Source organism: Oryctolagus cuniculus, chromosome 5 (genome assembly GCF_051225735.1).
Source record: "Oryctolagus cuniculus isolate XC-2025 breed Fujian yellow rabbit chromosome 5, ASM5122573v1, whole genome shotgun sequence".
NCBI classification, from domain to species: Eukaryota; Metazoa; Chordata; class Mammalia; order Lagomorpha; family Leporidae; genus Oryctolagus; species Oryctolagus cuniculus.
The window spans coordinates 5,684,166-5,710,738 of record NC_142871.1 but is presented as its reverse complement, the minus strand read 5'-3'; the positions used below and the strand labels follow the sequence as shown (position 1 = coordinate 5,710,738).

Below are 26,573 nucleotides of genomic sequence, written 5' to 3'. Positions count from 1 at the left end.
CTGTATGCCATGATCAAGTGACATTTGACTCAGGGATTCAAAGGTAATTCAACACACACAAAACAATAAACATAATACATCTCAAAAACAGAATTAAGAACAAAGAATTGTATGATCATCTCAGCAGAAGCAGAAGACGTTGATGAAATTAAACATTCTATCATAATAAAAATTCTAAGCAAATTAGACACAGAAGGAACATACCTCAGCACAAGGAAAACTGGGTGACAAACCCACATCATACTGAATGAGGAAGGGATGAAAGCCTGTCCTTTAACATCTAGAACAAGATGAGATGTCCACTCTTACCACTCTTACCACTTTTATTTAACCTAGAAATGGAAGTCATAGCAAGAGAAGTCATAGGCAAGAGAAAGAAATAAACATCTAAATTGGAAAAGAGAAAGTCAAATTGTCTGTATGCAGATGACATGATATATATATATATATATATAGAGAGAGAGAGAGAGAGAGAGAGAGGCCTAAAGACCCCACCAAAAAGCTCTTAGAACTGATAAATGAATCAAGTAAGACTGCAGGTTAAAAAGTAAACATACAAATGGTAGCATTTTTATATAACAATAAAGAATTTGCTTATAAAGGAATCAAAAGCGATTCACAACACCTACCAAAAAAGTAAAATTTCAGGAACTGAATTTAACAAAGACAATTAAAGTTCTCTACAATGAGAATTATAAAACACTGATGAAGCAATTGAAGAGAACAGAAACTATGGAGAGACAACTCATGTCCAACAATTGGAACACTTAATAGTGTCACAGTGTCTTATCTACAAACAGTTATCTGTACATATTTAATGCAGAATCCATCAAAATACCAATTAAATTCTAAACAGAAATAATCAAAATTCATTAAATTCTTATGGGATAACAAAAGACTCAAAGTAGCCACAGCAATCCTAAGCAAAAATAACAAGACTGGAGACATCACAATACCTGACTACAAAACATTAAAAAGCTACTGTAACCCAAACAGCATGGTACTGGCAAAGAAAGACATAAAGCAGTGGAACAGAACAGAGAGCAAGAAATTAGTCCACATGCCTGTAGCCAGTGGATTTTTAACAAAGTACCAGGAGCATAGTTTGGAGAAGTGATACCCTCTTCAGTAAATGGTGCTGGTAAAACTCCATATGTAGGAAAATCAAACCAGGTCCCTACTTCTCCTTGTGTAACAAAATCTACTCAAAATGGGCCACAGTCCTAGATGCAAGACATGAAAGTATGATACTTCTGTAAGAAGGCATACATGTTTAAATTATTGTACTATATTCCATAATTATGTACGAATATGTTTCATTCCAAAAAAATTTAAGAGATCTATTTTAATTATCTGTTAAATACTCATAAAATTCCTGAAATGCAAAATAATCAGTGAAACTTTAGGGGAAGCAAAATATCATATTATTTTTATAATATATAAGGTTGCAGAATTTATAAATTTCTAGGAACTTACGTACTCCTTCATGTTTTGGGGTCAGTGTCCAACGCCAGACCCTCTGCGCACTCTGCCATGTCCCTGGCCTCAGCCCTAAATATAAGCATTCATGTGCCGGTCATTGTTCCTTGGCTAAGTCATTCTCTCAAAGAAGTTGACACTTCATCTAAAGACAGATTCATCTAAAGGAGAGCACAGATTCAAAAGCTCAGGATTAAAATTCAGCACATATTTATGGAGCTCTCTTCGTCCATGCCAAACACCCTTCTCGGCAATGACAAGACCCTGAACAACAGAACTTCAGACGCTGTAATGAATAAGTGATGAGGGCTACAAAGAAAATGAAAGGGGCCGAGAGGCAGCGGTCGCAGGGCCTCACTGAGCCCAAGTCCAGATGAAAGACCTTGCCAGAGACAAAAGGTTTGGAGAGGAGGAGGATGGTGTGGTGTGGACTGAATTGTTCCCCCTCAAATCTGTGCTGAAGCACTCTCTTCAGTGCGCTTGTCTTTGTTGATGAAGCTTGTCAGATGTAAGAAGGGTTTGAAGCTTATCAGGATGTAAGAAGGGTTAAATGAAATTGTAAGATTAGCCTCTCATCTGATAGGATTGTTTCCCTTATCAGAAAAGGGACACTGGAGGCTCTCCATACACAGAGGGAGGACAGGATGAGAGGCCAGCTGTCTACCCATCAGAACCTGGCCATCCTGACACCCTCGCCTCACACTTGCAGCCTCAAGAACAGGGAGAAAATAAATGTCTGTTTCTTAGGCTACCAGCCTGCAGTCTTTTGTTCTGGCAGCTTCCGGGGACGAACATATCTGCATCCCAAGAAAGCCTCTAAGGAGGAGAGAGTGTGAAGCCAGGCCAGCCTGAGAAACACACAGCACTTTACTCATAGGAGGAGGGTGGGAAGTGAAGAGCCCAGAGGGCAGAAGAGGGAGGCCAGGGCCCCACACAGTGGAGAAAGGAAATCGGGAGGAAGAAGTAGACACAGGCAGATCAGTTAGGGAAGTATGGGAGCAAGCCAGGCAAGGCAAGTAGCTGGTTTAGATGAAGCTGTCGTGAGCCAAACAGTGGTAAAGGGGGTGGAATGAGGAGGTCTGGGGAGATGGGACCAATCGGACTGCTGATGCATTCAACGTGAAAGTCGAAGGTGGGGAATCAGGTGGGGATGTGTTGTCAGGAGGTCCAGGGAAGACAACTTCACGAGGTCAACTGTGTCATCCTGATGAGAACAGAAAAGCATCAGGGGATTGGACCAAAGCAAGTCACTGGTGACCTTGATAAAAGCAACTTCAGTGAAATGTTGCAGGAGCAGGTTACAGAGCGAATGGGAATGGGAAAGGGAAGAGAGTGACTATTCAAGAAAAGGTCTACTGAAAATGGAGCTGTAAAGGAAGGAACTTGTCAGAAAAAAAGGAAAGCATGCATAAGTGAAGGCTGCTCTTCTATTTAAAAACAAACACACGTGCATATTCGTGCAAAAAAAGGATCTTAATAAAAGTGCAACGTAAGAGGATTTACATTCAACTGAAAACAATTTGTTAGCAGTAGTAGTGATAGTATTTATAATAAAATTATAGACTAATAGAAGATATGAAAGCAGAAATTTTCAGCAAAAAATTATCCTGGAGCAATTAGAATGTTAATTGAAGAGGTTTGTGACCTCAAAATGTAATAGCAAGTTGGCATTACATTATTAAGGCCATACTCTACAATGATCACAGATAGACCAAATAATTGATAAACAGATCAAAACAAGAACTCCTTTTAGAGTATATTTGGTATGAAAGAAGTGTTGTGTCTGTGAACCATGTGGATTTAAAGACGTAGAGATTTTTTTCCTCAATACTTCTATTCTTTCACTCAATGTTTCTATTGCTCTTTCTTTCTCTTTTCTAATCTTTTCTCTCATCACTTTCTTTGTCAAAGTTTTGAAGATAAGAATGCTGTGGATACTCAGTACTTGTTGTCTGAAAGCATTACTAAATCCAAGAGGGAAAACAAATCCAGTGTAAGCTGTTTAGGAGAGACCCAGAGAGAGGGGAAAAAGGAAATGGCTAGAAGAGGAAATGCCAGGCAAACCAATCATGACACTATTGTTATTGGTAAGGGGGATGGAGGCAAAGGTAAATGGAACAATTTGCCAGGGATTACAGCAATATTGAACCACAATGTGCCTGACAACAAAGCCTGCAAGTCAGCACCAGGTCACACAGCCAGACTGACTGAGCTTGAATCCCAGCTCCAGCAGTCTCCAGCTGCAGACCTTAGGCAAGTTGTTAAGCCTCACTGTGCCTTGGTTTCCTTACACTGAAAACTGGAACACTAATAATCCCACATCTTAGAGCAGTTGTGAATATTAAGAGAACTAGGACACACAAAGTGCTTTCAACAGTGTCTGCCATCCAAAACATTGGCACTGTTGTTTCTGCAGTTGGTACTGTTGCCCCAAATCATGCAAAAATAGAATCACACAAATCATACAAAGATAGAATTCCAAGGAAGAATTGCCAAATCAACAATCTTTGTAGAAGACTTTTTAACTTGCCCCGTCACTATGCTAAATATGTTTGAAAATGCTTCAGATGACTATCAGACAGCTGTAATAAAATAATCAATGTGTCTTTTTTCCTGAATTCACTTTTTGTATCGTTTCAACCAATTTTTATTCACAGAATATAAATCTCTTCAAAAGAATACATTCCTTCACTTAGTCAATGGCAAAAAGCCTTGCTGAACAGAAACTAAGCCTAAACATCATCACTTTATTTAAACAGAAATACAGATCATGAAAAGTGTATGAACACAGAATGCAAAATGTATTTTTCACTTAAGCTGTTATTAAATTCCTTCACTGACAACCACGTTTTAACCATTGAACAAATTGAACTTAAATTAACAGTAGTAAAAATATAAAAATTCAAATTTAAACATGAAAATATGGAATAACAACAAAAAAGAACAGGAAATATCTTCATTACCAAACATATTAACAAGTTCAAAGACACTCAGATACTTTCTGAGGCATATCAAAATACCTACATCAAAGGTTGCATTCATTTGAGAGATATCAATACACATTTAGTTCTGAGCCTATTTGTAGCATTTACAGTACATACAAAGCAGCATTAGACTACTATGGTTCACATTTGAGAAACATATATATATATATATATATATATATATATATAAGCTTTATCTACAACTTGCCAATTTAAGACTATAGCTAACACAGTGACAATTACTCATTTCATATTTTTTCTTCTGAAACTCAGCAGGCAACTTATCATTTAAGCACATGAAATAATGCCATGTCTTCTCTCTTATAATAGTATATTTTAGAATCCAAATACTTTGTATCATGGAAACTTTACCTGGCTGTACAAAGGCTCCCAAATACACTACAGTCATACGTTTCTTCTTTGTAGCTTCCATTATGTTGTTATTTTGGGACAGATAAATGCAGAACACTACTCCAGATTATTGGGCAACAAAAATGTCAGTGTGTCACTAGCTGTATTTAAGTACGAGCATACCACAACCACAACCATGGCAAGTAAATGCCCTCACACGTTCTCCACTGCTTCTGGGATTCCTTTCCACATCACAGGAGCTAGTTTAATGGATACTGTCAGGTCTCAACCTATCTCTGAGAGTTTCTTTATTAAAAATTTTGAAATTTAACTAATGGAACATCTAAATTCTCAGTAAGCTAGTTTTTTTTTTCTTACTCTTCACTAACTAGTTCAAATACAATATGTAATGTTTTAAATTTTTATAGATACCTTATTAAAATGATTAAAAGTACCTAAAATACCATTAATGGGTAAGATATTAACCAAAAAAAATGACACTAAGAATGTTTTTGAGAAGATTGTTTTCCTAAGTAGAAAAGCCATGAGATTCATAATGAACACAGACATAATGACACTTCACCTTGCTGTTTTAGAACATCAATAATAAGAGTAAATGCATGAAGCACAGAAAAGAAGAGCAGGATTTTAGGAGAAAGATCTGATAAACACTTGAACTTTGGATGCCTCAAACACAAAAAGGTTCACAGTGCTTATAAGCGCTTTCATTATTCTCATTCTTTAAGTAGCTCAATCTTTATTTCATTTCTAATTTTATCCAGAAATAAAAAACTAATTCATTACATAATATAGCTTATAAATTTTAATTTTCAAGTATTCAAGTAATGCAAACCCCAGTATTTTCTTTTGTGACAGCAATACACTTACAAACTAAGCTTCAAAGACGGGGAAAATTCATTTAAAATAACTGATATACTCTTCTGCTCAAAGACATATGAACTAAGACTTAACACTGTAATCACACAAATCATATGTAATAAAAGAGGAGAAAAAAAGAGATGGTCCAATATAATCAATGTCTCCTTTCTTTAACTTTTATTTAATAAATATAAATTTCCAAAGTACAGCTTTTGGATTACAGTGGCTTTTTCCCCCCATAACCTCCCTCCCACCTGCAATCATCCCATCTCCCATTCCTTCTCCCCTCCCATTCACATCAAGATTCATTTTCAATTATCTTTATATACAGAAGATCAATTTAGTATATAATAAAGATTTCAACAGTTTGCATCCACACAGAAGCACAGAGTATAAAGTACTGTTTGAGTACTAGTTATACTATTAATTCACATAGTACAACACATTAAGGACAGAGATCGTACATGGGGAGTAAGTATACAGTGACTCTTGTTCTTGGCTTAACAATTGAAACTCTTGTTTATGGCCTCTGTAATCACCTGAGGCTCTTGTCATGGGCTGTCAAGGCTATGGAAGCCTTTTCAGTTTGCCAACTCTAATCTTATTTAGACAAGGTCATAGTCAAAGTGGAAGTTCTCTTCTCCCTGCAGAGAAAGATCAGAGAAAGATACCTCCTTCTTTGATGGCCCGTTCATTCCACTGGGATCTCACTCACAGAGATCTTTCATTTAGGGTGTTTGTTTGTTTGTTTGTTTGTTTTTTGCCAGAGTGTCTTGGCTTTCCATGCCTGAAATACTCTCTTGGGCTCTTCAGCCACATCCGAATGCCTTAAGGGCTGATTCTGAGGCCAGAGTGCTGTTTAGGACAACCACCATTCTATGAGTCTGCTGTGTATCCTGCTTCCCATGTTGGATCGTTCTCTCCTTTTTCATTCTGTTAGTATTAGCAGACACTAGTCTCGTTTATGTGATTCTTTTGACTCTTAATCCTATCATTATAATCAATTATGAACTGAAACTGATCCCTTTGACTAGTGAGATGCCATTGGTACATGACACCTTGATGGGATTGAATTGGAATCGCCTGGCATGTTTCTAAGTCTACAGTTTGGGGCAAGTCCGATTGAGCATGTGCCAAACTGTACATCTCCCTGCTCTCTTATTCCCGCTCTTATATTTAACAGGAATCACTTTTCAGTTAAATTTAAATGCCTAAGAATAATTGTGTGTTAACTACAGAGTTCAACCAATAGTATTAAGTAGAACAAAAAAAAATACTAAAAGGGATAAAGTATTAAGTTGTTCCTCGACAGTCAGGACAAGGGCTGATCAAGTCATTGTTTCTCATAGCCTCCATTTCACTTCAACAGGTTTCCTTTTTGGTGCTCAGTTAGTTGTTGCCAATCAGGGAGAACATATGATATTTGTCCCTTTGGGACTGAATTCACTCAGCATGTTGTTTTCTAGATTCCTCCATTTTGTTGCAAAGTACCGGATTTCGTTTTTTTACTGCTGTATAGTATTCTATGGAGTACATATCCCATAATTTCTTTATCCAGTCTACTGTTGATGGGCATTTAGGTTGATTCCAGGTCTTAGCTATTGTGAATTGAGCTGCAATAAACATTAAGGTGCAGACAGCTCTTTTGTTTGCTAATTTAATTTCCTTTGGGTAAATCCCAAGGAGTGGGATGGCTGGGTTGAACGGTAGGGTTATATTCAGGTTTCTGAGGAATCTCCAGACTGAATTCCACAGTGGCTTAAACAGTTTGCATTCCCACCAACAGTGGGTTAGTGTCCCTTTTTCCTCACATCCTTGCCAGCATCTGTTGTTGGTAGATTTCTGTATGTGAGCCATTCTAACCGGGGTAAGGTGAAACCTCATTGTGGTTTTGATTTGCATTTCCCTGATTGCTAGTGATCTTGAACATTTTTTCATGTGTCTGTTGGTCATTTGGAAAAAGATTCAAAAACAGATTGCCTTAATATGTGGCTAGATTCCCAGAAACAGGATATTCTGACACCTAACAAACTACAGAATAAAAACAAGAGTGAGTTCAATTTCCCTGCCATTTTTCCATAAATGTTCCTACTGTTTACTTTGGATTTCCTTTGTACTTTTACTGGGAGATTTTTTTGCCTTCATCTTCTTTCATTGTGAAGACCGTGTTTCTGTGTGTAGCGTATCCTTAAGTATCTTTTGTAAGGCTGGACAAGTGGTGATAAATTTTTTCAAATTCTGTTTGTTATGGAAAGTCTTTATGTAACCTTCATTCATAAATGAGAGTTTTGCAGGGTACAGTATTCTGTGTTCACATTTTTTTTTCTTAAGACTTGGAATATATCTCACCATTCTCTGGCAGCTTGTAGGGTTTCTGATGAGAAGTCAGTTATGAGTCTAATCGGAGATCCTCTGAAAGTTATCTGCTGTTTCACTCATGTACATTTTAGAATCTTTTCTTTATGTTTTATTGTGGAGAGTTTGACTACAACGTGTCATGATGAAGATCTTTTCTGATCATGTCTATTAGGAGTTTTATGTGCTTTTTGTACTTGGACATCCCTTTCTTTTTCCAAATTAGGGAAGTTTTCTGTAATTGTTTCACTAAAAAGACCTTCTGATCCATTCTCCCCACCACGCATTCAGGAAGTTTGAAGACCTGCATGTTGGGTCGTTTGATAGTACCCCATAAATCCCCAAAGCTTTTTTTTGGTTTTCTAATTTATTCTTTCTTTCTTTCTTTCTTTCTTTTTTTTTTTTTTTTTTTGGTCTGACATAGAATTTCCAGAGATTTGTCTCCTAACTTCTTTATTCTGACTCACCAAGTCTGTTCTTAAGGCTTTCTATCACATTTTTTATTTGTTTTATTGAATTCTTCATTTCCAATATTTCATTTAGATTTCTCCTTAAAATCTCAACTTCATGGGGACTTCATGGGAAAATGTTCATTCATGTCATGTATGTACTTCTTTAATTCATAGATTTCCTTCTAATTACTTCTAAGGAATCCTACCATCAATTTTTTGAATTCTGTTTCTGGCATTTCTTCAATTCTTCATTTTCACATTCCAGTATTGAAATGTTGTTGTGTTCCTTTGGAGGCATCATGTTGTTTTCTTTATTCTTGTTTCTTGAGTTGCTGTGTTTATTTTTGGGCATTTGTGGAGATACTTGTTTTTTTTTTCCCCTGTGGTGATTTTTATCTCTGGACTATTCCTCTGTGGATTAGTGGAGTGTCTGCTTTTCCGTGAATACCCAGAGTCATGTGCTGAGTGTGGCCAGGGAGCTCTGTTTCGTAGTCCAGGGTGATGGGCATGTCCGAAGGGATGCCTAAATTAAGTGTGGTAAATCAATCTTCCTCCCTCCCTCTCTCTCCCTCTCTCTCTCTTTCTTTTTTAGCAGAGAGGAGGGATTAATCCTGTTGGCACCATCTTATGCTCACCTGCCCTCCTACAAAGAGACCAATGCCAGATTGCTAGCCCCAGTGGGTGTAATATTCATTTGTACTGCCACAAGAACCACACAAAGGATCCATGCAGTTTTTGATGTGAGCACAGATCCCATAGCAAAGACCCTAACCAGGGAATCAGGGAGCCCCAAGCACATGGAGCTGCCCACAGTGACTACTCAAAGACCCAACCATACCCTGCACCCTTAGCTGCAGCCACAGTGTTTTCACAGTCCTGGCATGCAAGGCTCCCACAGTCATGAGCACCCAACCCCCTGTCAATTCTCCCATCCAGACACAGACTTCTCTGCTTGGCTGGTTGCTGGTCGCAGACACAAGCTGGCAAAGCTGTTACATATGTCCAAAATGGTGCCTGCCCTCTCTCTCTGCTTGTTATAGAACACTGGTGCTGGGTAGTCGGGGAGAGAGAAGCGTGCTCCCATTTTTTTCCTCTAGTTTGGTGGGCACTATCCTCCAGAGTGCTCCAAGCCAGATTCACACCAGGCTCTTCCAGCGGCTTTATTGCCACTGGCTTGGGCTACTGCAGTCTGGTCTCATCTCACTCTCCAAAGCTGATGCTGAGGCCCTTGGCTGCTGGGGTCCTGAGCTGTATGCATCTACACCTTCCACATTGGTCTACAGTGTCCCTCTAATTTGTATGGCATTTCCTCTGCTTTTCTTCTTAACTCTACCCTGCGATTGGACTCTCTCCATGTTTTTTTAAACTATCTTCCCCTAGACTAGAGCAATAAACTCCCTCCCTATTCCGTCCTCAAATTAAGTAAAAACATAATCTACATAACAAAAGTACACAGTAAAAAATAGCAAATTAAAAACAACAACCAGAGACCAAAAAAATTAAGATGACTTAAGTTAAACTAGGCATGACCATAAATGTAAATGACTAAAATTGATATATTAAGATGCAAAGAATCTTAGATCATATTAAATTAGTAAAGGAATATTTTGCTGCTTATAAGAGAAACACATAAAACTGCAACAATGGGCCAAAAGAAAGGGAATTAAAACATCCCAAAATGTGAATAAAAAGTATATTATAGATAGCACTTTTATTATGAAGTAGCTTAGAAGGCAAAATTATACATAAGATTGTACCTTTAGGAACTGAATGATGCAGCAATAAATTTCCTTAAATATACAAAATACTTTTCTAAAACATTTTAAATGCACAAAAATCCTTGAGATAAGTAATATTAAGTAGATATTTCATCAACTTTCACTGGCTTAATTAAATTTTATAGATATACAAGGAATATAAAGTAAAGTTGACATTTGTGTGGTCTACATTTGGAATTCATTTTCTAAGCCCCAGTTCCAAAAGAGGATCTGAATGACATCTCTCACCGACAAACCATCTTGGTTAGCCGGGTTCTCTCTTCACCAGGACCTTTGCCTGAGGGTGCATTGTAAGAGAGAACATCACAAGCAGAAAGCTGTGAGACACTTGGTTCATCCAGACTCACAGTAAACACCCGGGAGCCCTCCAGGTCTGTTATGGCTCCTCACAGGCAGAGGCAGGCGGGCATGTGCCAAGAGCCTGCAGAACCTGGGGGGTGGCTGGAGGGCATAAAATCTTGCAGGAACAGACAAAGGAGTTTCCCAACGGCCTTGCTGACCTGATGGCTCCTTACTTAATTAGACTGTGATTATTGGAAGCTGGATGCATTCATGGAAACTTGGAAACCTGGAAAATTGAGCCTCCTTATGGGAAGGTCACTTCCTTTGCCCTGGATCAGTAGTCTGAGTCTGTGAGCTGCTTTCTGTGTATAACATCACCAGCATCTTGCTGGTGCGAGGCCATGGAGACTCCAGGCAGCCAGTGGTCAGGGCAATAGTAAATCTCCTGCATGGAGATAATTCCCAACTCACCATCTCTCTTCTCAACTCCAGAACTTGGTTCCTGTTCCTTGCTGGTGCAGAGGCCCAGATGAGAGGGTACAGAGGCACTGCTGAGGGTGCTGGGGGTGCGGTTTGGGATGGGTGGAAGCAAGCTCGTGGAGAGCTGGGACATCTGGTGTTGAGGTGTCGGAGGTCCATCTGAGGTCAGCCCATTCTTCCCTCTCTTTCCTTGATGGCACCAGCAGTCTGTCATCCAGGTCCAGGGAAACAAGCAAAGAACCCTTTGACCCGTCCCCCTCCTGCTGTCCAGGCCTCTGACCCCAGGCTGATACACTTCCCCACGCTTGTCGTTAGCATACTCCTCAGGAAAACATTCTGTTACATTCCCGCTGGAATTCTGGGTGCCAGTCTCTTCCACCTGCTTTCTTTCTTCCATTTTATGCTTCTAGCAATTGTTACATACAGATTTAGGAGCATAGTGCTATTTCCTACCCTACCCTCTCTTCCTCCCACACTCCCACCCTTCCCTTCTTATTCCTTCTCTTAATTTTTTACAATAATTACTTTCAGTTTACTTTATACTCATAAGATTACCCCTACACTAAGTAAAGTGTTCAACAAATAGTAAGAAGAAGGAAAAAAAAGTGTTTCTCAACAGTAGAGACAGGGGCTGTAATCATCGAATCCCAAAATGTCCATTTCACTCCTATACATTACATTTACGGATCTTTCCACATGTGTACTATGGGCTTCTTGAATCCTCCCCAGTTTTTCCACTGTGCCAAATGATTAAAAAAAAGATGGGGGGACACATTATTAATATGCTCCCAAAATAGATTGTGTGTGACTGAGATTTGGCTGTTAAGAGTTACGGTCAGTGATGTGTAACCTCATTGCTGATAGACTAAACACATGACCAAGCTTCAGGTCGCCAGGGGAACTGATCACGAAGATCTTCCTGAGGTTCTCAAGGACTGCTCCCCCGCGTCCGTGACAGAGCCTCACCCCCGCTGGGCCACGTTTGCCTCCACTGTCGTTTTCACGTGGCCTCTCTTCTCTCTCTGCTTCCAGGTAGAAATCGAGAAGCTGGATTACCATCATTATCTGCCTCTGTTTTTTGATGGGCTTTGTGAAATGACATTTCCCTATGAGTTTTTTGCTCGGCAAGGAATCCACGACATGCTGGAACACGGGGGGAACAAGATTCTACCTGTCATTCCACAGCTCATTATCCCGATAAAAAGTAAGTGAACAGGTGAAAAACCATCACCCGGTTTATATGGTCCCACTTTTTGACAGGTTGCTAATGAAGCAATAAAACACGACAGAGCCGATCTCCAGGTTTTGCAGGAATTTTTATACATTGACTTATGAAGCCAGACAACCCAAATCTCCAAAAATATATCCCATCATCGAGCTCGCCCTACAGCTTGGCCACATAAATAAGCTAAATTGCATAGGGTCTGCACTGGTCTAAAATGCATTATGGTAGCAATACAATCATTAACATTAACTTATGCATTCAGAAGTGAAGTCCCTGTATGCACACACTGCTGCTGATTCCCAAGTCCTTTTTAAACAGCATCCCTAATTTTTAAATTACAATATAAACACTCAATCATGTTGAGTGCCTTGTGGGTAGCAGGATTTGTAATTCTAAGAAAAAAAAAATACATCTGGCCTGGAGAAAAATGAATGTTTCTAGCAACACAAAATTTTTAGTCTGCAGTACGTTACCTAGGGTGACCCTGACTTGACCTGTCTGTGTGGTAGGATGATGTTTCCTTTCTGTGGCATCTTATCTGGCCTGAGGCTCCTGGACAAGTTGGCTGAAAGTGGCCGCCTGCAGCAGCATTTCTGAGACTGTCCTGTGAGCGCCACAGCTCCAGAACAGAGCCTCCCAAGCAATTCAGTCCAATCTAGTTGTTGTTTTTAAGGTTTATTTATATATTTGAAAGTCACAGTCAGAGTTGATCTTCCATCTGCTGGTTCACCCCTCAAGATGGCTGCAACAGCCAGGACTGGGCCAGGCTGACACCAGGAGCCAGGCCTTTCATTAAGGTCTCCCAGATGGGTGTAGGCGCCCAAACACTTGGGCAATCTTCTGCTACTTTCCTGGGACATTAGTAGAGAGCTGGATAAGAAATGGGACTGCTGGGACAGGAACTGGCACCCCTGTAGGATGCTGGTGTTTCAGGGGCGGCTTTACCTGCTATACCACAACTCCAACCCCCAGTCCAGTCTTCTTGTCTTGCTTCCAGAACCACCGATGGCCCTTGGAATAGAGCCACCCATGACCACCCATGGCCACCTTGGCTCCCACTGACAAGTCAGAGTGAAGACGGCTCTCCCACTAGATGTGGGCAAGCCTATCTCCTCTTACCATCGCCCATCATGCCCTGCTTCTCTCAGAACTGCCCACCTGCACCACGATGCTGTCACCAATTAAAAGTAGGGAATCAGGGACAGGCGTTTGGCTTAATGTTTAAGACTACCATGTCCCAGGTCAGAGCACTCAGGTTCACCACTCAGCTGAGGCTCCTGAACCCCCACTCCCTGCTAACGCACACCAGGGCGGCAGTGGTGATGGCTTAAGCAGTTGGGTCACTGCCACCCACGTGGGACTCATGCATTGACTTCCTGGTGCAGCTCCAATCCTTGGCAGCATTTGGGAAGTGAGCCAACAGGTGGGGGCTCTCTTGCTGTCTCTGTCTCTGCCTCTCCAACCAATCAATGAATCCACCAAACAGTAGAAGTTAAACGCAGGACATCCGTGTCTCTGTGAGCTCCATAGGTGAAGAAAACCCCACCTTTTATCAGGAGCATTGCAGGCATTCTCAGCTCCCTGCCGCCAGGCCCCACTGCCCCGAAGCTCCTGCGGGTTAAAGAGGCCTCAGCCCAAGTTGTCCTGTCTCTGGCTCCACGGTGAACCACTTCTCAGGATGCCTGGCTGGATGCCTGCATCTAGGGGAACTCCAGTATCAGTGTCTCCGGTGTGTCTTCCCACGTGATTTGACCAAATCTAGAGCAAAACAGTTCAGCCTTGTGTCATTTCTCAGTCTGGCTTGTCTGATCTTACCTGTAGTCACCTTTCACTGGTTTGAGTTAGGCATCACGAGCACATGGGGTTTGCAGCTGTCTGATCTCACTGCTTACATCCAATCAACTTTGAAACTTGCCCTCATGTCTGGCATCGCTATGGTGATCTGTAAGTGGCCGTGTAGTAATTTCACCAGGACGTGGCGAGCCGAACCAAACAAAGGGATAGACAGACGGGTGAGAAAAGTAAGGTGGAAAGAAAGGGGCCTTTTAAAGAAGCTTCCCCGTGCCTGCCTGCACCAGCTGAGCCAGGGACAGTCTTTGCCTCTCTGGCAGGGGCATGTGCAGGGCCGAGCAGGACCTCCTCAAAACGTCATTCATTCTCTCCAATGGGTCGTGGTCTTTGAATATATCAAATGCTAGTTGGAATGCCTCTCATCTTTTTTTTTTTCATTTTTTTTTCATTTTTTTTTTTTACTAAAGAGACGACACAGGTACAAAGAGAGAACTCCCATCTGATTCATTCCCCAAGTGCCTTCAAGAGCAGAGCATGGGCTGAGGCCAAAGTTCAGAGCTGGAAAGTCCATCCAGGTCTCCCTGTGAGTGGCAGGAACCCAACCACTTGAACGAGCACCACTGCTTCCTGGGGTCTGCATTAGCAGGAAGCTGCAGTCAGAGTCAGAGGCTAGAGCCAGAAATCAAACGCAGGCATTCCAATATGGGACTCAGCCATCTTAACCCGCTAGGACAAACTCCCCCACAACACACACACACACACACACACACACACACACACACACCCCAAATGCCAGATATCTCGAAGATGATATAGTAGTTTCTTTGGTAAACAGAAATGGCCCGGGAAAGCTCTGTCCATTTCTCCCTACACACATTAGAATAACAGCACTATCTGATTGTCATTATTTAAAATGAACACGTCATGTTAGGGTCACTGCCTTCTCAGGGTTCTTCCCCTATGTCCCCACTGACGACACTGAAGGGCAGAAAATGTTCTAAGTAGATTATGATTATGCTGTTTATGTGCCAAAATAGAATAGCGCAAGCCAAGGTGGGGTGACTTTCAGTTTTTCTGATCTGTATTTTGAAGACACATAAATGAGTTGAGAGAGAAGTGATGTGTTATAAGGACACAATTTACAGTACACACATATTAGAGGTCATTTGCTGATGAGTGAAAACATTATTAAGAGCTCCATAAACATGATTTTGTCAGGGAAAAATAACTGTTTATGAATTTAATGATTCGAGGTTCCAGCAGCAGTGACGATTTATCTTGGTAGATACCATTGCCTGGCTCCCCGGGCTTCTGTTATCACCTACTGCTCGTCACTCTAACGCTGCTCCTTTCTTCTCGGCCTGCCAGTGTCACCAAAAGCCAGACTTTCCTCAGGAGGATCTGCTCATTAACTGTACAAAACCATGCCCAGTTCCAGCACAGGGAGAAAACCTGATGTGCGTAGACTTGGTCTTTCAGGTAGAATTCAGGAGTGAGACTAATTGATCCAGAAGCAGGCTGATGTACACAGCGTAACATGTAGGACTGTGTGTACCTTATTTTCATGCCATACTATTAGGATAAATTTGACTCTGCCCAAGAGCAAAAATTAACCTTGCCATCACCAGCTAGCATGTAACTATTATCTATGAAGGCAAAGCAAAATATATAAACTTGCTGTGGGGCAGAGACCTGGGATTAGCTGCCTTTCTGTTTTTAGAATCAGGAGTGGATTTTAATGAATGATAAGGCTGAGAATACTGGGATGAGAGGTGGACACATTCAGTGGCTGTGGGGTTTCCAGTGTGAGTAATCAGAATCTGGAGTTTCTCCTACTGCTCCTTGGGTCAAGACCCCAGGTTCTGTACCAACCAAAGGGAAACTGCAGACACCATATTCAAACTCAGATCTCCCCTAGACGGATAGAGAATTATCAACTGCACAACATCCACTTGTAAATATAGACAGCAACCTCAAGAAGCCCTCTCAGAAAACACAGTGCATAAAAGTAAGGCAAGAAAAGAGAATAAAGTGGAGGATATGGGGCAGGAGCAGGAGCTAAAACTCTCAGAGGAAATATCAGATCAGCAGGAATAAAAAGCATCATGGCAGAGGTAACTGAGGGGGGTTTTCTGGAAGGCAAAATGACCTTATTATGCGGGTAGAAAAGGCTCTCTCATCCCAAGAAAATCCACGAAGAGACCCATCCCAGTTGCCTGCACCACGCTCTGGGGGTTTGTTATCTGGGGTTTACCACTGCAAGACATCATAGCTCGACTTGTGTTTGTTTCTTGGTGTGTAGCCTTTTCTCCTTTACCCGGATTTGAAGGGAGTTTTATTTATCTTTTAAACCTTAGCAGAACGTGCTTTGATGTGGGTCTCTTTTCTCTGCCAAATGAGAGTGAACCAAACTCCTCGGAAGCACTGCTTCCCAAATGTGAGTGTGTGCGTGTGGCCATCTGCACCCCTGGGCAAAACCCAGGCTGCACAGCAGTGGTTGTAGCCATACCAGAGATGCTTCCTTCAAACAAGCCCAGCCGGTGGTGGTGCTGCTGGGCCAGTCAGGGCAGAGGCAGTGCTTGGACAGCCCTGGCCCAACCTCAAAAGCCTGGGCAGGACAGCAAGTGGGGGGACGGGCTGAAAGGCAGTGGATGGACAGTTCTGTACCTTACACAGTGGCACCTGTCTCACGAGTGAGTCCTGTGTCCTCAGAGTCACCAACCACAAACTGAAAATATTTGGAAAGAAAAGATGAATATGGACAGACTTTTTCTTGTCCTTATTCCCCAAACAATGCAGCATAGGAACTACTTACATGTGTTACACAGCATTTACAGTGCATTAGTAGGATGGGCCTAATCTAGGGGTCACTTCAGATACAGCAGCAGGTGTTTCCAGGGAACCAGGCAGTACTGCTTCCTCTAGGGTCTGAGCGGCTGCAGAAGCACACTGGTGGGCAGTGGACTGGAAGAGGTGGCACAGCCTATGTGAGGGATCGGAGAGGCAGCAGTGTGTGAAAGCGCCAAGGTGGCATGTGGAAACTACAAACACAGTCAGAGGACAGAAGCGCAGCCAGACGCCCCGGTGTGTCCACAAAGAAACAGGAGAACTGATCCGGTCGTCAGAAGAAAAAGTGCTGTTTGGGGACTCATTGCGGACACTGGCTTTGGCAGGGACCGCTAGTCACCTCACATTAACTCCCGCTTACAAGCATACCCTCTTTCCCTCTCCTGCCTTCAAATGTGCTGTATCACAATTTTGGTAAATCATTACCTGCTTTTATTTTATTTTATTTTATTATTTTATCAACATAGTATATTCATCCTATTATCCCTGTGAATATTTATTCCTCTTTTCTGGCATTCTAGTTTGTTTTTGCCTTACTCTATCCTTTCACTCATTCAGTAAAAATCAATGTTCCCTTTTCTAGCCTTTAAGACTTTCTTTTTCCTGTATATCGTTCAACAGAATACTGGTTCACTTTACCACTGTGGTCACATAAATGCTGTTCACTGCAAGCAAGCCACATGTCTACAGTGATTCCATTTCTTATATAACTTGCTCTAATTAATATTCAAAATAGCCTCTCACTTTGCTTGCTTTATTTTTACATATACTTTAACTTTTCCAAAATTTCAAGATCTGTCAAAAGAACATTATATATATATATATAAAATCCAAATGTTCAAAACCTCAGGTGACTTATCAATTTATTTCCATTTAGGATACGTTCATTCTCCCAGCTGCTATCCTGGTGATCCAGTCTAGACTACATCTGCTCCTGGCCTGACTTCCTGTTTTGCCTTAACTATTTGTCTTGATTATTTTCAGACTGTATGTGAAAGGTATATTTTTTTAGTCTTTGCACATCTGAAAACTCCACCATCAAATCTGATTATTACCTTGTGTTGAAAGTCATTTTCAACTGGAATTTTGTGGTCATGTCTCTTTCGCCTCAAGTTCTAATATTTCTTAAAATATTGATGCTATTTGAATTTTGAATCATTCACTTATGTTGTTTCCTGCTGTTTCCCACAGTCCCTGAAAGTTTTTGAATCTTTTGCTCTGGTGATATGTTTTGATGTGGTTATCTTTTCATTAATTTTCCTGGGAAGTTTTGATTAAGAGACATACGTCCTTCAGCACTACAAATATTTCATGTATTATTTCCTTAATTATGTTTTTCTGTTCTCTTCTCTGAGTTCTTTATCTTTTTGTTCATATTTTTCAACTCTGATTCTTGGTTCCTACCTCTTGGGAAATTTCCCTGCTTTTATCTTCCAAAAAAAATCTTATTGAGCATTTTAGTTACTGTAACTTTTTTTCTTTGGATTGCTGCTTTTCAGTATCCTGTTCTTTCATCACTATAGTATTTTTATTCTCTTATCTCTCCAAATAGTTTTTAGAGATATGTAGGAGTCTTGTTTGGGTTTTTTATTCAGTGTTTTGTAGTTGTGTTTTGTGTTTTAGTAGTGAGTTACTCCTGGCCTTATATCCTTTCACTCATTCAGTAAAAGCAAATTTTCCCTTTGCTAGCCTTTAAGCCTTTCCTCTCCTGCATATATATTCAAAAGAAGAATCCGTTGTTTAAGAGTGTAGACTAGAATTAGACTTCCCAGCTTGCGTCCAGACTACACCATTTAGTGGTCCTGGGACCTGAAGGGAATTACTATAACCCTTTTGGCAACCTTGTGTGATCTAGGAAATGGGGATATCATGCACATTTATGTTTTATATCTTCTTTCATAAGTCAGTCATTGGCCTCTACATTTTATATTGTATATTATTTTATAAAATTCTTACCTTATTTCTTCTTTAATTTTATAACTTATAAATATTTTTAGTTTGAACCAAAGATGTATCTTGTTTTCCTCATGTTTTTATTTTGCTTCTGTAACTTGAGTTAAGTATTTTTTACTTTTACATTTGTTGTTATTCATTTGATAATCACACCATGGAAGATGATGAATAGTTGTGTATAAAGCTTTGGCTTCACTGCACTCCTTTTGATAAGGAGTTTTTCTTTGCTACCGTATGACAATTATAAGCATTTGGTACTTACAGTTTTGATTTGTGCCTTGCTAGGAAGGCACCACACTAAAATTTCTGCATATTTTAGGATTTCATTTTTATTGTTACTTAATTTATATTTATTGCTTTTGAAAAGAGAATGTGGCCTTCCCTCTAATCCCTCTAATTATGGTTCTTTTTCGGAATATGCTGTGCTTTTTCATTAGACTCTAAGAAATGTCCAATTTTATCATCATTGCATGGAAAGAAATTACATACTCTATGTGATATGAATTTTAATTTGTGTTTATTCTGTCAAACTATTGGCAGTATTATTTAAAGAATTTATTCTTTTTTTTTTCTTTTTCACAATTGGTAAAGTCAAAGACTAAGAAAATTATGTGGCATTTTCCCACTATAATAGCAACAAAATCACGACAATGATATGAGTCTTGAAAGCAGTCAGTGGGCCCAGAGCTTCCTGGAACCCCATGTCAGTAAATTCTCCCAGCTACCCTAGGAAGCAGGTACTGTCATCTCCATTCCTCAGGTAACAGAACTGAGCCATATAAAACTGAAGACACATTTCCATGTCACACAGTTAACAAACAGTAGAGTCAGGATATGAGCCAAAGCTCATTCTCATGAGTTTCTTCTGTCCATTTCCAAAGTTCAATGCTGCATTTACAGCTGCAAATCATATTTGTCTTCCAATCACATCTAGAACATTTACATAAATTAACCATGTCTTGGGCCATGATACCATCTCAAAAAACACTATTGGATAGAATCATACAGCACATGTTATGTAATGAAAATGCAATTCATGCTAGCAATCAATTCTTAAAGCAATAACTAGAACATTCCTATATGTTTGGAAATGAAAACATATACAGTCAATTGATATTCAGCAAAGTTAGTAAAAATAGTCCTGTCAGTAAATGATGCTGCTAAAATTCCACACACAGAAGAATGAATTGCTCACCATATAGAGAGATAAACTCAAAATGCGTTAATGACTTCAACGTACAACTTGAAGCCATAGAACTACTAAAAGAAAGCAGAATGAATGCTTCCAGACACTAGAATGGGCAAGGATTTTTTGTAAGATCCCCAAAGCATAAGAAACAAAAGCAGAAGAGGACAAGTGGAATTACAACAAATAAAAGGCTTCTACACAGCAAGGGAAATGATCACCATCGTGAAGAGACAACTTACAGGATGGGAGAAAGTATTTGCAAGCCATCCATGTAGCAAGGTGTTGACATCTTGAATATATAAGGAACTCAACCAACTCAATAGCAGGTAAACAAACAAAACCCAAAAAGTTTAAAATGATCAGTAGACCAAAAGGGACATTTATCAAAAGTAGACACAAAGATCTGCAGCCAGACAGTGATGTCCACTCTAATTACCTTTATTCAATTAGTTGTAGAAGTTTTAGCCAGGGCCATTAGGCAAGAAAACAAAACCAGAGAGGTACAAATTGGAAAGCAGGAAGTCAAATTCTCCCTGTTTGTGGATGCCTTGATTATTTATACAAGGGAAACAAACTACGCAACTAAGAGATGATTGGAACTTATAAAAGAATTCAGCAAAGTTGCAGGGTATAAAATCATCACACAAAAATCCATAGCATTCTTGTACATCTACAATGATCAAGAAAGAACTTGTAAGAACAGTCCCATTCACAGTAGCTACAAAAAATTAAATAGCATGGATAAATGTAACCAAGGATGTGAGAAATATCTTCAATGAAATTATAAAACAATAATGAAAGTAATAGAAGGCACCAAAAAAATAGGAAAATCTTCCCTAGTCATGGATAGGAAAAATTAATACTATCAAAATGTCTATACTACCCAAAGCAGTTTACACATTCAGTACAGTCCCCACAAAAATTCTAAGGACAATCTTCACAGAACTAGAAAAAAATTCCTAAAATTCATATGGAAACACAAAAGGCCCTAAATAGCTAACAATCTTAAACAGCAAAAATAAAACTGCAGGCATCACAATACCAGATTTAAAGATATATCACAGGGCTATTATAATCAAAATAGCCTGATACTGGCATTAAAAATAAACATGAGACCAAAGGAACAGAATAGACAACCCAGAAATAAATCCATGCATCTACTACTAACTGGTCTTCGAAAAATGTGCTAAAAGCATTTCCTGGAGAAAGGACAGTTTCTTTAACAAATGGTATTGGGAAAATTCAATTTCAACGGCAGAAGATTGAAACAAGACCATACCTTATACCCTTTAAAAATCAACTCAAAATGAATCAAGGATCTAAACTTAAGACCTGAAATTATCAAACTACTATCGCAAAGCATAAGGAAAACACTGCAAGACATTAGCCTAGGCAAAATATTTTTGGGTAAGACTTTATAAGAAACAGGAAATAAAAGCAAAAACAAGCAATGGGATTATATCAAGCTAAGAAGCTTCTGCGCAGCAAAGGAAGCAATTAACCAAGTGAAGAGACAGCTGACAGAATGGGAGGAAGCATTTTCAAACCGTACTTCTGATAAAGGGTTAATATCCAGAATATGCCAGGAGCCCAGGAATCTTAACAACAAAACAAACAATGCAGATAAGAATGGAGCAAGGGATATGAATAGATATTTTTCAAAAGAAGAAATACAAATCACCAATAGATGAATGAAAAGCATGCTCAGGATCACTAGCCATCAGAGATATGAGGGATACCACAATAAGGTATCATCTCACTCCAGTTAGAACAGCTGTCATTCAAAAATCAAAGGTGGTAGAGAAAGGGGTACCCTAAAGCACTGTTGAGAATGCAAATGAGTACAACCAGGGAGATTTCCCAAAAAACTAAAAATGGATTTACCATGTTACCCAGCTACCCCCCATCTGAGAATATATCCAAGGAAGTGAAATCAGCATTGAAAGAGCTATCTGCACTCCCAGGTCCATATCAGCCTAATCATAACAGCAAAGATATAGAATCAACGTAGTGGTCCAGCAGCTGATGACTGGATAAAGAAAATGTGGTGTACATATTCACCTGATAGACTATTACTCAGCCATAAAACAGAATGAAATCTTGACATTTGTTACAAAAAAGATAAAACAGGGGATTTAATAAGTGAATTAAGCTAGACCCAGAGAGACAGATACCACTGGTGTTCTCTTATTTGTGGAAGTTAAGATAAAGTGCAAAAACATCCATTATGAATATGGCTTATTTTCCATATCACCAATCATCAGGGAAATGCAAATCAAGACCACAATTAGATATCATCTCATTCCCGTTAGAACGACTATCATCAACAAAACAGAAGATGACAAGTGCTGAAAAGGATGTGCAAAAGAAAAAGCACTTCCTACTCTGCTGGTGGTAGGATTATAAAGTCGTATGACAATTCTAGAAAGCCATGTGGCTGTTCCCCAACATATTAAATGTGCAGCCACCATATGATTCACATTGTACTACTGGGTATATATATCCAAAGGAGATGAAATCAGTATGTTGAAGACACATCTGCACTCCCATCATTGCTGCAGCACCATTCGCAATTTCCAAGAAGAGGAAATAACACAGTTATCCATCAACTTGATAAACTTGGATATGTAGAGCCACAGTGGAATACTACACAGCCATAAAAGAAGGATGAAATCCTGTCACTTGTGACAACATGAATGGGACGGAAGGTCATTATGCTAAGTGAAACATTCCAGGCACAGAAAGACAAGTGTCACATTCTGTGTGATCGCACTCATGTGGAATCTAAAGCAGTGGACCTCATCTAAGTTGCCAGTACAACAGTTGGTGGTTGCTGCAAGCTGAGGAGAGAGTAGGGAAGAGGAATGAACGGGAAGAGTGGTCAACGGCTGCCAGGTTCCAGTGAGACAGGAGCAGTCAGTTCTAGTACCTTGTTGCATAGTAGGATGACTATGGGTAATGATAATGCATTTGTATTTCTAATAGAGAAGAAAGGATTCTGAATGTTTTTACCACAAACAATAAATGTTTCAGGATATAGATATACTTATCTTCACTTGAACTTATACTACATGTACATGTACTAAACCATTGCGTGCTGCCCGATGAATACTTAACATTTTTATGTGTCAATTTGAAAATTTTAAAACAGATACTTGCAGATAGCCCATGAGTCAAATGAAATTAGGCATATTTTAGTAGTGCAATAAGGAAATGATTACACAAAATCACACATTAAAAATAACCCTACAAAATTACAGAAAAATGTTGCCAAAAATTACATCATGTTCTTTTTTACATATGATGTAACACATTAGAGAAGATATATACCCTTAAATGTGTCTTTCAAAAAGAAAAAAAAAACAGTAAAAATTTTGTCTCAATAAATTATAGAAAGAACAGCAAAAGAAAGAATAAATGCTAGATTAAAACTACAATGTGAAACAACAGAAAATAACCATACAATTGAGGGGATCAAAAGCCAAATGTCTATTAATTCCTTGAAATTACTAATGATTGGTAAATATTTTTGCAGACTTAGAAATGAAAAATGAGAGAAAAGAGAAATAACCAATCTTAGAAATGAAAAAGGGAATGTGTTACACCAATCCTAGGGACATTGGAAATAGCGTGATAGGATATTTTATCCCTAAAAGTTTGAAATTTAATGGCCAAATTTTTAGAAAGCATAAGTGACCAAAACTGACACAAGAAAAACAGAAAATAAGACACAAACACTGATACAGTAATGAAGATAGTAAAGTTAGTAATTAAAATCTCCCACACAAAGATGGCTCAATCCTGTTTCATAGATTCATTGTGCCAAACACTTAGAAAAAAATGATTCAAATCTCTACACATTTTTTCAGATAGTAAAGTCCAATAATATACACTCCAGCTCGTTTTTAAAACTAGTATAATCTTGATACCAAAACCCATAGACATTATAAGAAAGAAAACTTTGGGGCAGGCGCTGTGGCGCAGAGGGTTAACGCCCTGGCCTGAAGTGCTGGCATCCCATATGGGTGCCAGTTCGAAACCCGGTTGTTCCACTTCCAGTCCAGCTCTCTGCTGTGGCCTGGGAAAGCAGTGGAGGATGGTCCAGGTCCTTGTGCCCCTGCACGCACGTGGGAGACCTGGAAGAAGCTCCTGGCCCCTGGCTTCGGACCGGCGCAGCTCTGGCCGTTGCAGCCAATTGGGGAGTGAACCAGCAGATGGAAGAACTCTCTTTCTCTCTCTCTGTCTCTCTCTCTCTCTCTCTGTCTCTCTCTCTCTCCCCCTCTCTGCCTTTCCTCTCTCTGTGTAACTGACTTTCGAATAAATAAATAAATCTTAAAAAAAGGAAAACTTCCAGAACAATCTCAATTACTAACATTCATGAAAAATTTCTGAGCACTATTACTAACCAGTTGACTCATCAAGATATAAAAATGATATTATCTCATGACAAAGTTGGTTTTCATTCAGGAATATAAAATTGCCTTAACATTTAAAAAAAAGGCTATTTACAATATTAGTGGATTAAAGTGTAAAACGCATATGATCATCTTAACAGTGCAAAGCATTCGATAAAATTCAATATCCATTCATGTTTTTAAAAGATACAAAAAATAAAAGGGAATTTCTTTTGTCTGATAAAGGGAATTTTATCAATCACAATAAGATGGGCTATGTTCCAAAAATAATCAATTCCATAAATCTTAGAGGCTTAAAACTATGAGCAATTAGAACAGTAAAGGTCCAATTCTCACGTGGGCAACACGCCTTCCACATGTCAGCACTGTCCCTGGTGGTTGCTGAGGGACCCAGGCAGGTAGATGTTGCTATCACAGAACACAGGAAACCAGAGCTCAGAGGGGTCTCCCCTTGGCCAGGAAATGCTCCATTCTAGAAGTGACAGATTTCCCTTCAACCCACTACTCATTGGCCAGACCTAGCCCAGGGTCCATCCACCTTCAGCAGGGCCACAGAGTACTATCCCACCACAGACATTAGGAATGTGTACTTGGAAGCCTCTGGACTCTGTGATGTTCCTCAGAAGATTGTCAGTTCTAATGCTTGTAAACAGCGCATTAGACACAGACTTCAAACTTCATCTCCCCTGTGGTAGACAATGGCTCCACTTTCACCTTTCAGCTTCCCTTGGCCTACAGGGTCGTGTGTGTGAACTGTTAGAAGTCAGCTAAGGCACAGCTTACAAGCAGATCTTTGATTTATACCGTCTGTAGGTGCCTCACTCCTTGGATCGCCTCATCCAGTTTTTTGTCTGCTCTGCCATTCCAGAACGATCCTGTGATGCCCAGCCCACTTTGCCTGCTGCTTTCCTGTGTCCCAGGCCATGCACTTGAGCTGTTTGACGTGAAAGAAAGCTTTGAGCTCATAAACTTCATGCAGTACACTTCCATGTTTCATAGGCAGTCCTCCCCCATTCCACTAAGGTCTGCCTGCTTTAAATTCTTTACCATAACATTTCAGGATTCCAGTAACTCTCTGGCTGCAGTTATGTTTTCACCTTAATTCCTTGCAATTTCCCTTCATTCACCCCATGATTTATCCAAATTGATTGTGCTGTAGAAGTTCCCTTCTCTTTTAAATTCTGAATCTTTGCTTTCTTTGGGGAATGTCCATTCTCACATCTCAAATGTTTAAAGGTGAAGTGACCTTCAGAGCCACTAAGAAATGTCTGTAGAGCTTCTACTGATCCTCCTCTCCACCCCCTACCCTCAAGTCAGAGCTGTGCCCTCCCAGCCATCACTGCACACCTTTCTCTCTTCTGTCACTTAGAATATGATGTTAGAGAGCAATATATTCCCCCAAAATCTAATGCACTGGCTAGTATACAGCGTATGCATCAACATATCTGCAAAATTATTAAATTTGGGGGTACATAGCTGCTATCCATACCAAAATATCTTTATTTTATTCAAGTTAAACAAGTTTCATGTATTTCATATATACAGATTTAGGAACAGTGATAATCCCCACTCTACACTCCCTCCCTCCCACACCCCAAATTCTTCCTCTCTCTCACATTCCCAGTCATATTCAACAAATAGTATGAAGGAAAAAAAGCTATTCCTCAATGGGAGATACAAGAGCTACAAACAGTCATCAAATCTCAACATGTCTATTTCAATCCAAAACATTACATTTTAGGTACTCCATTAGTTACCTTGAATCAGGGAAAACATATGATATCTGTCTTTTTAGGACTGGCTTATTTCACTAACTATAATGGTTTCCAGTTGCATCCATCTTGTTGCAAAAGACAGAATTCCATTTATTTACAGCTGAGTGGTTCTCCATAGTGTGTGTGTATACCATAATTTCTTTATCCAGTCAACAGTTGATGGATATCTGCATTGATTCCGTATCTTGGCTATTGTGCTGTAGCGAATGTAGGGGTACAGATAACTCTTTCATATGCTGATTTCTTTTGGTTTGGGTAAATTTAAGTTTATTATTTGGGTAAATTTAAATAAAATTAAATTTGCTTGGGGTGAGATTTTGTTGTATAAGATTTATTTA

At 39.7% G+C, this 26,573-nt stretch overlaps 1 protein-coding gene and 1 long non-coding RNA gene across 8 annotated transcripts in view; one reads left to right on the top strand and one right to left on the bottom strand.

Annotated features, from left to right (window-relative positions):
- Window positions 1-1,715, bottom strand: part of LOC127493112 (uncharacterized) — a 64,704-nt gene extending 62,989 nt beyond the window's left edge. For 3 of the 4 annotated variants that reach the window (XR_011388433.2, XR_007923143.3, XR_016233567.1), the window contains exon 1: window positions 1,481-1,715. This is a non-coding gene — a long non-coding RNA (uncharacterized LOC127493112). Of the gene's footprint in view, window positions 1-1,476 lie in introns of all 4 variants that reach the window. The other variant, XR_016233568.1, reaches the window with a different exon arrangement.
- Window positions 1-26,573, top strand: part of PACRG (parkin coregulated) — a 577,440-nt gene that overhangs the window by 318,376 nt on the left and 232,491 nt on the right. For all 4 annotated transcript variants that reach the window (XM_017345476.4, XM_002714988.6, XM_089332491.1 and 1 more), the window contains one exon: window positions 12,073-12,244. In XM_017345476.4, coding sequence (XP_017200965.1) covers window positions 12,073-12,244 — 172 coding nt within the window. The remainder of the gene's footprint in view (window positions 1-12,072; window positions 12,245-26,573) is intronic.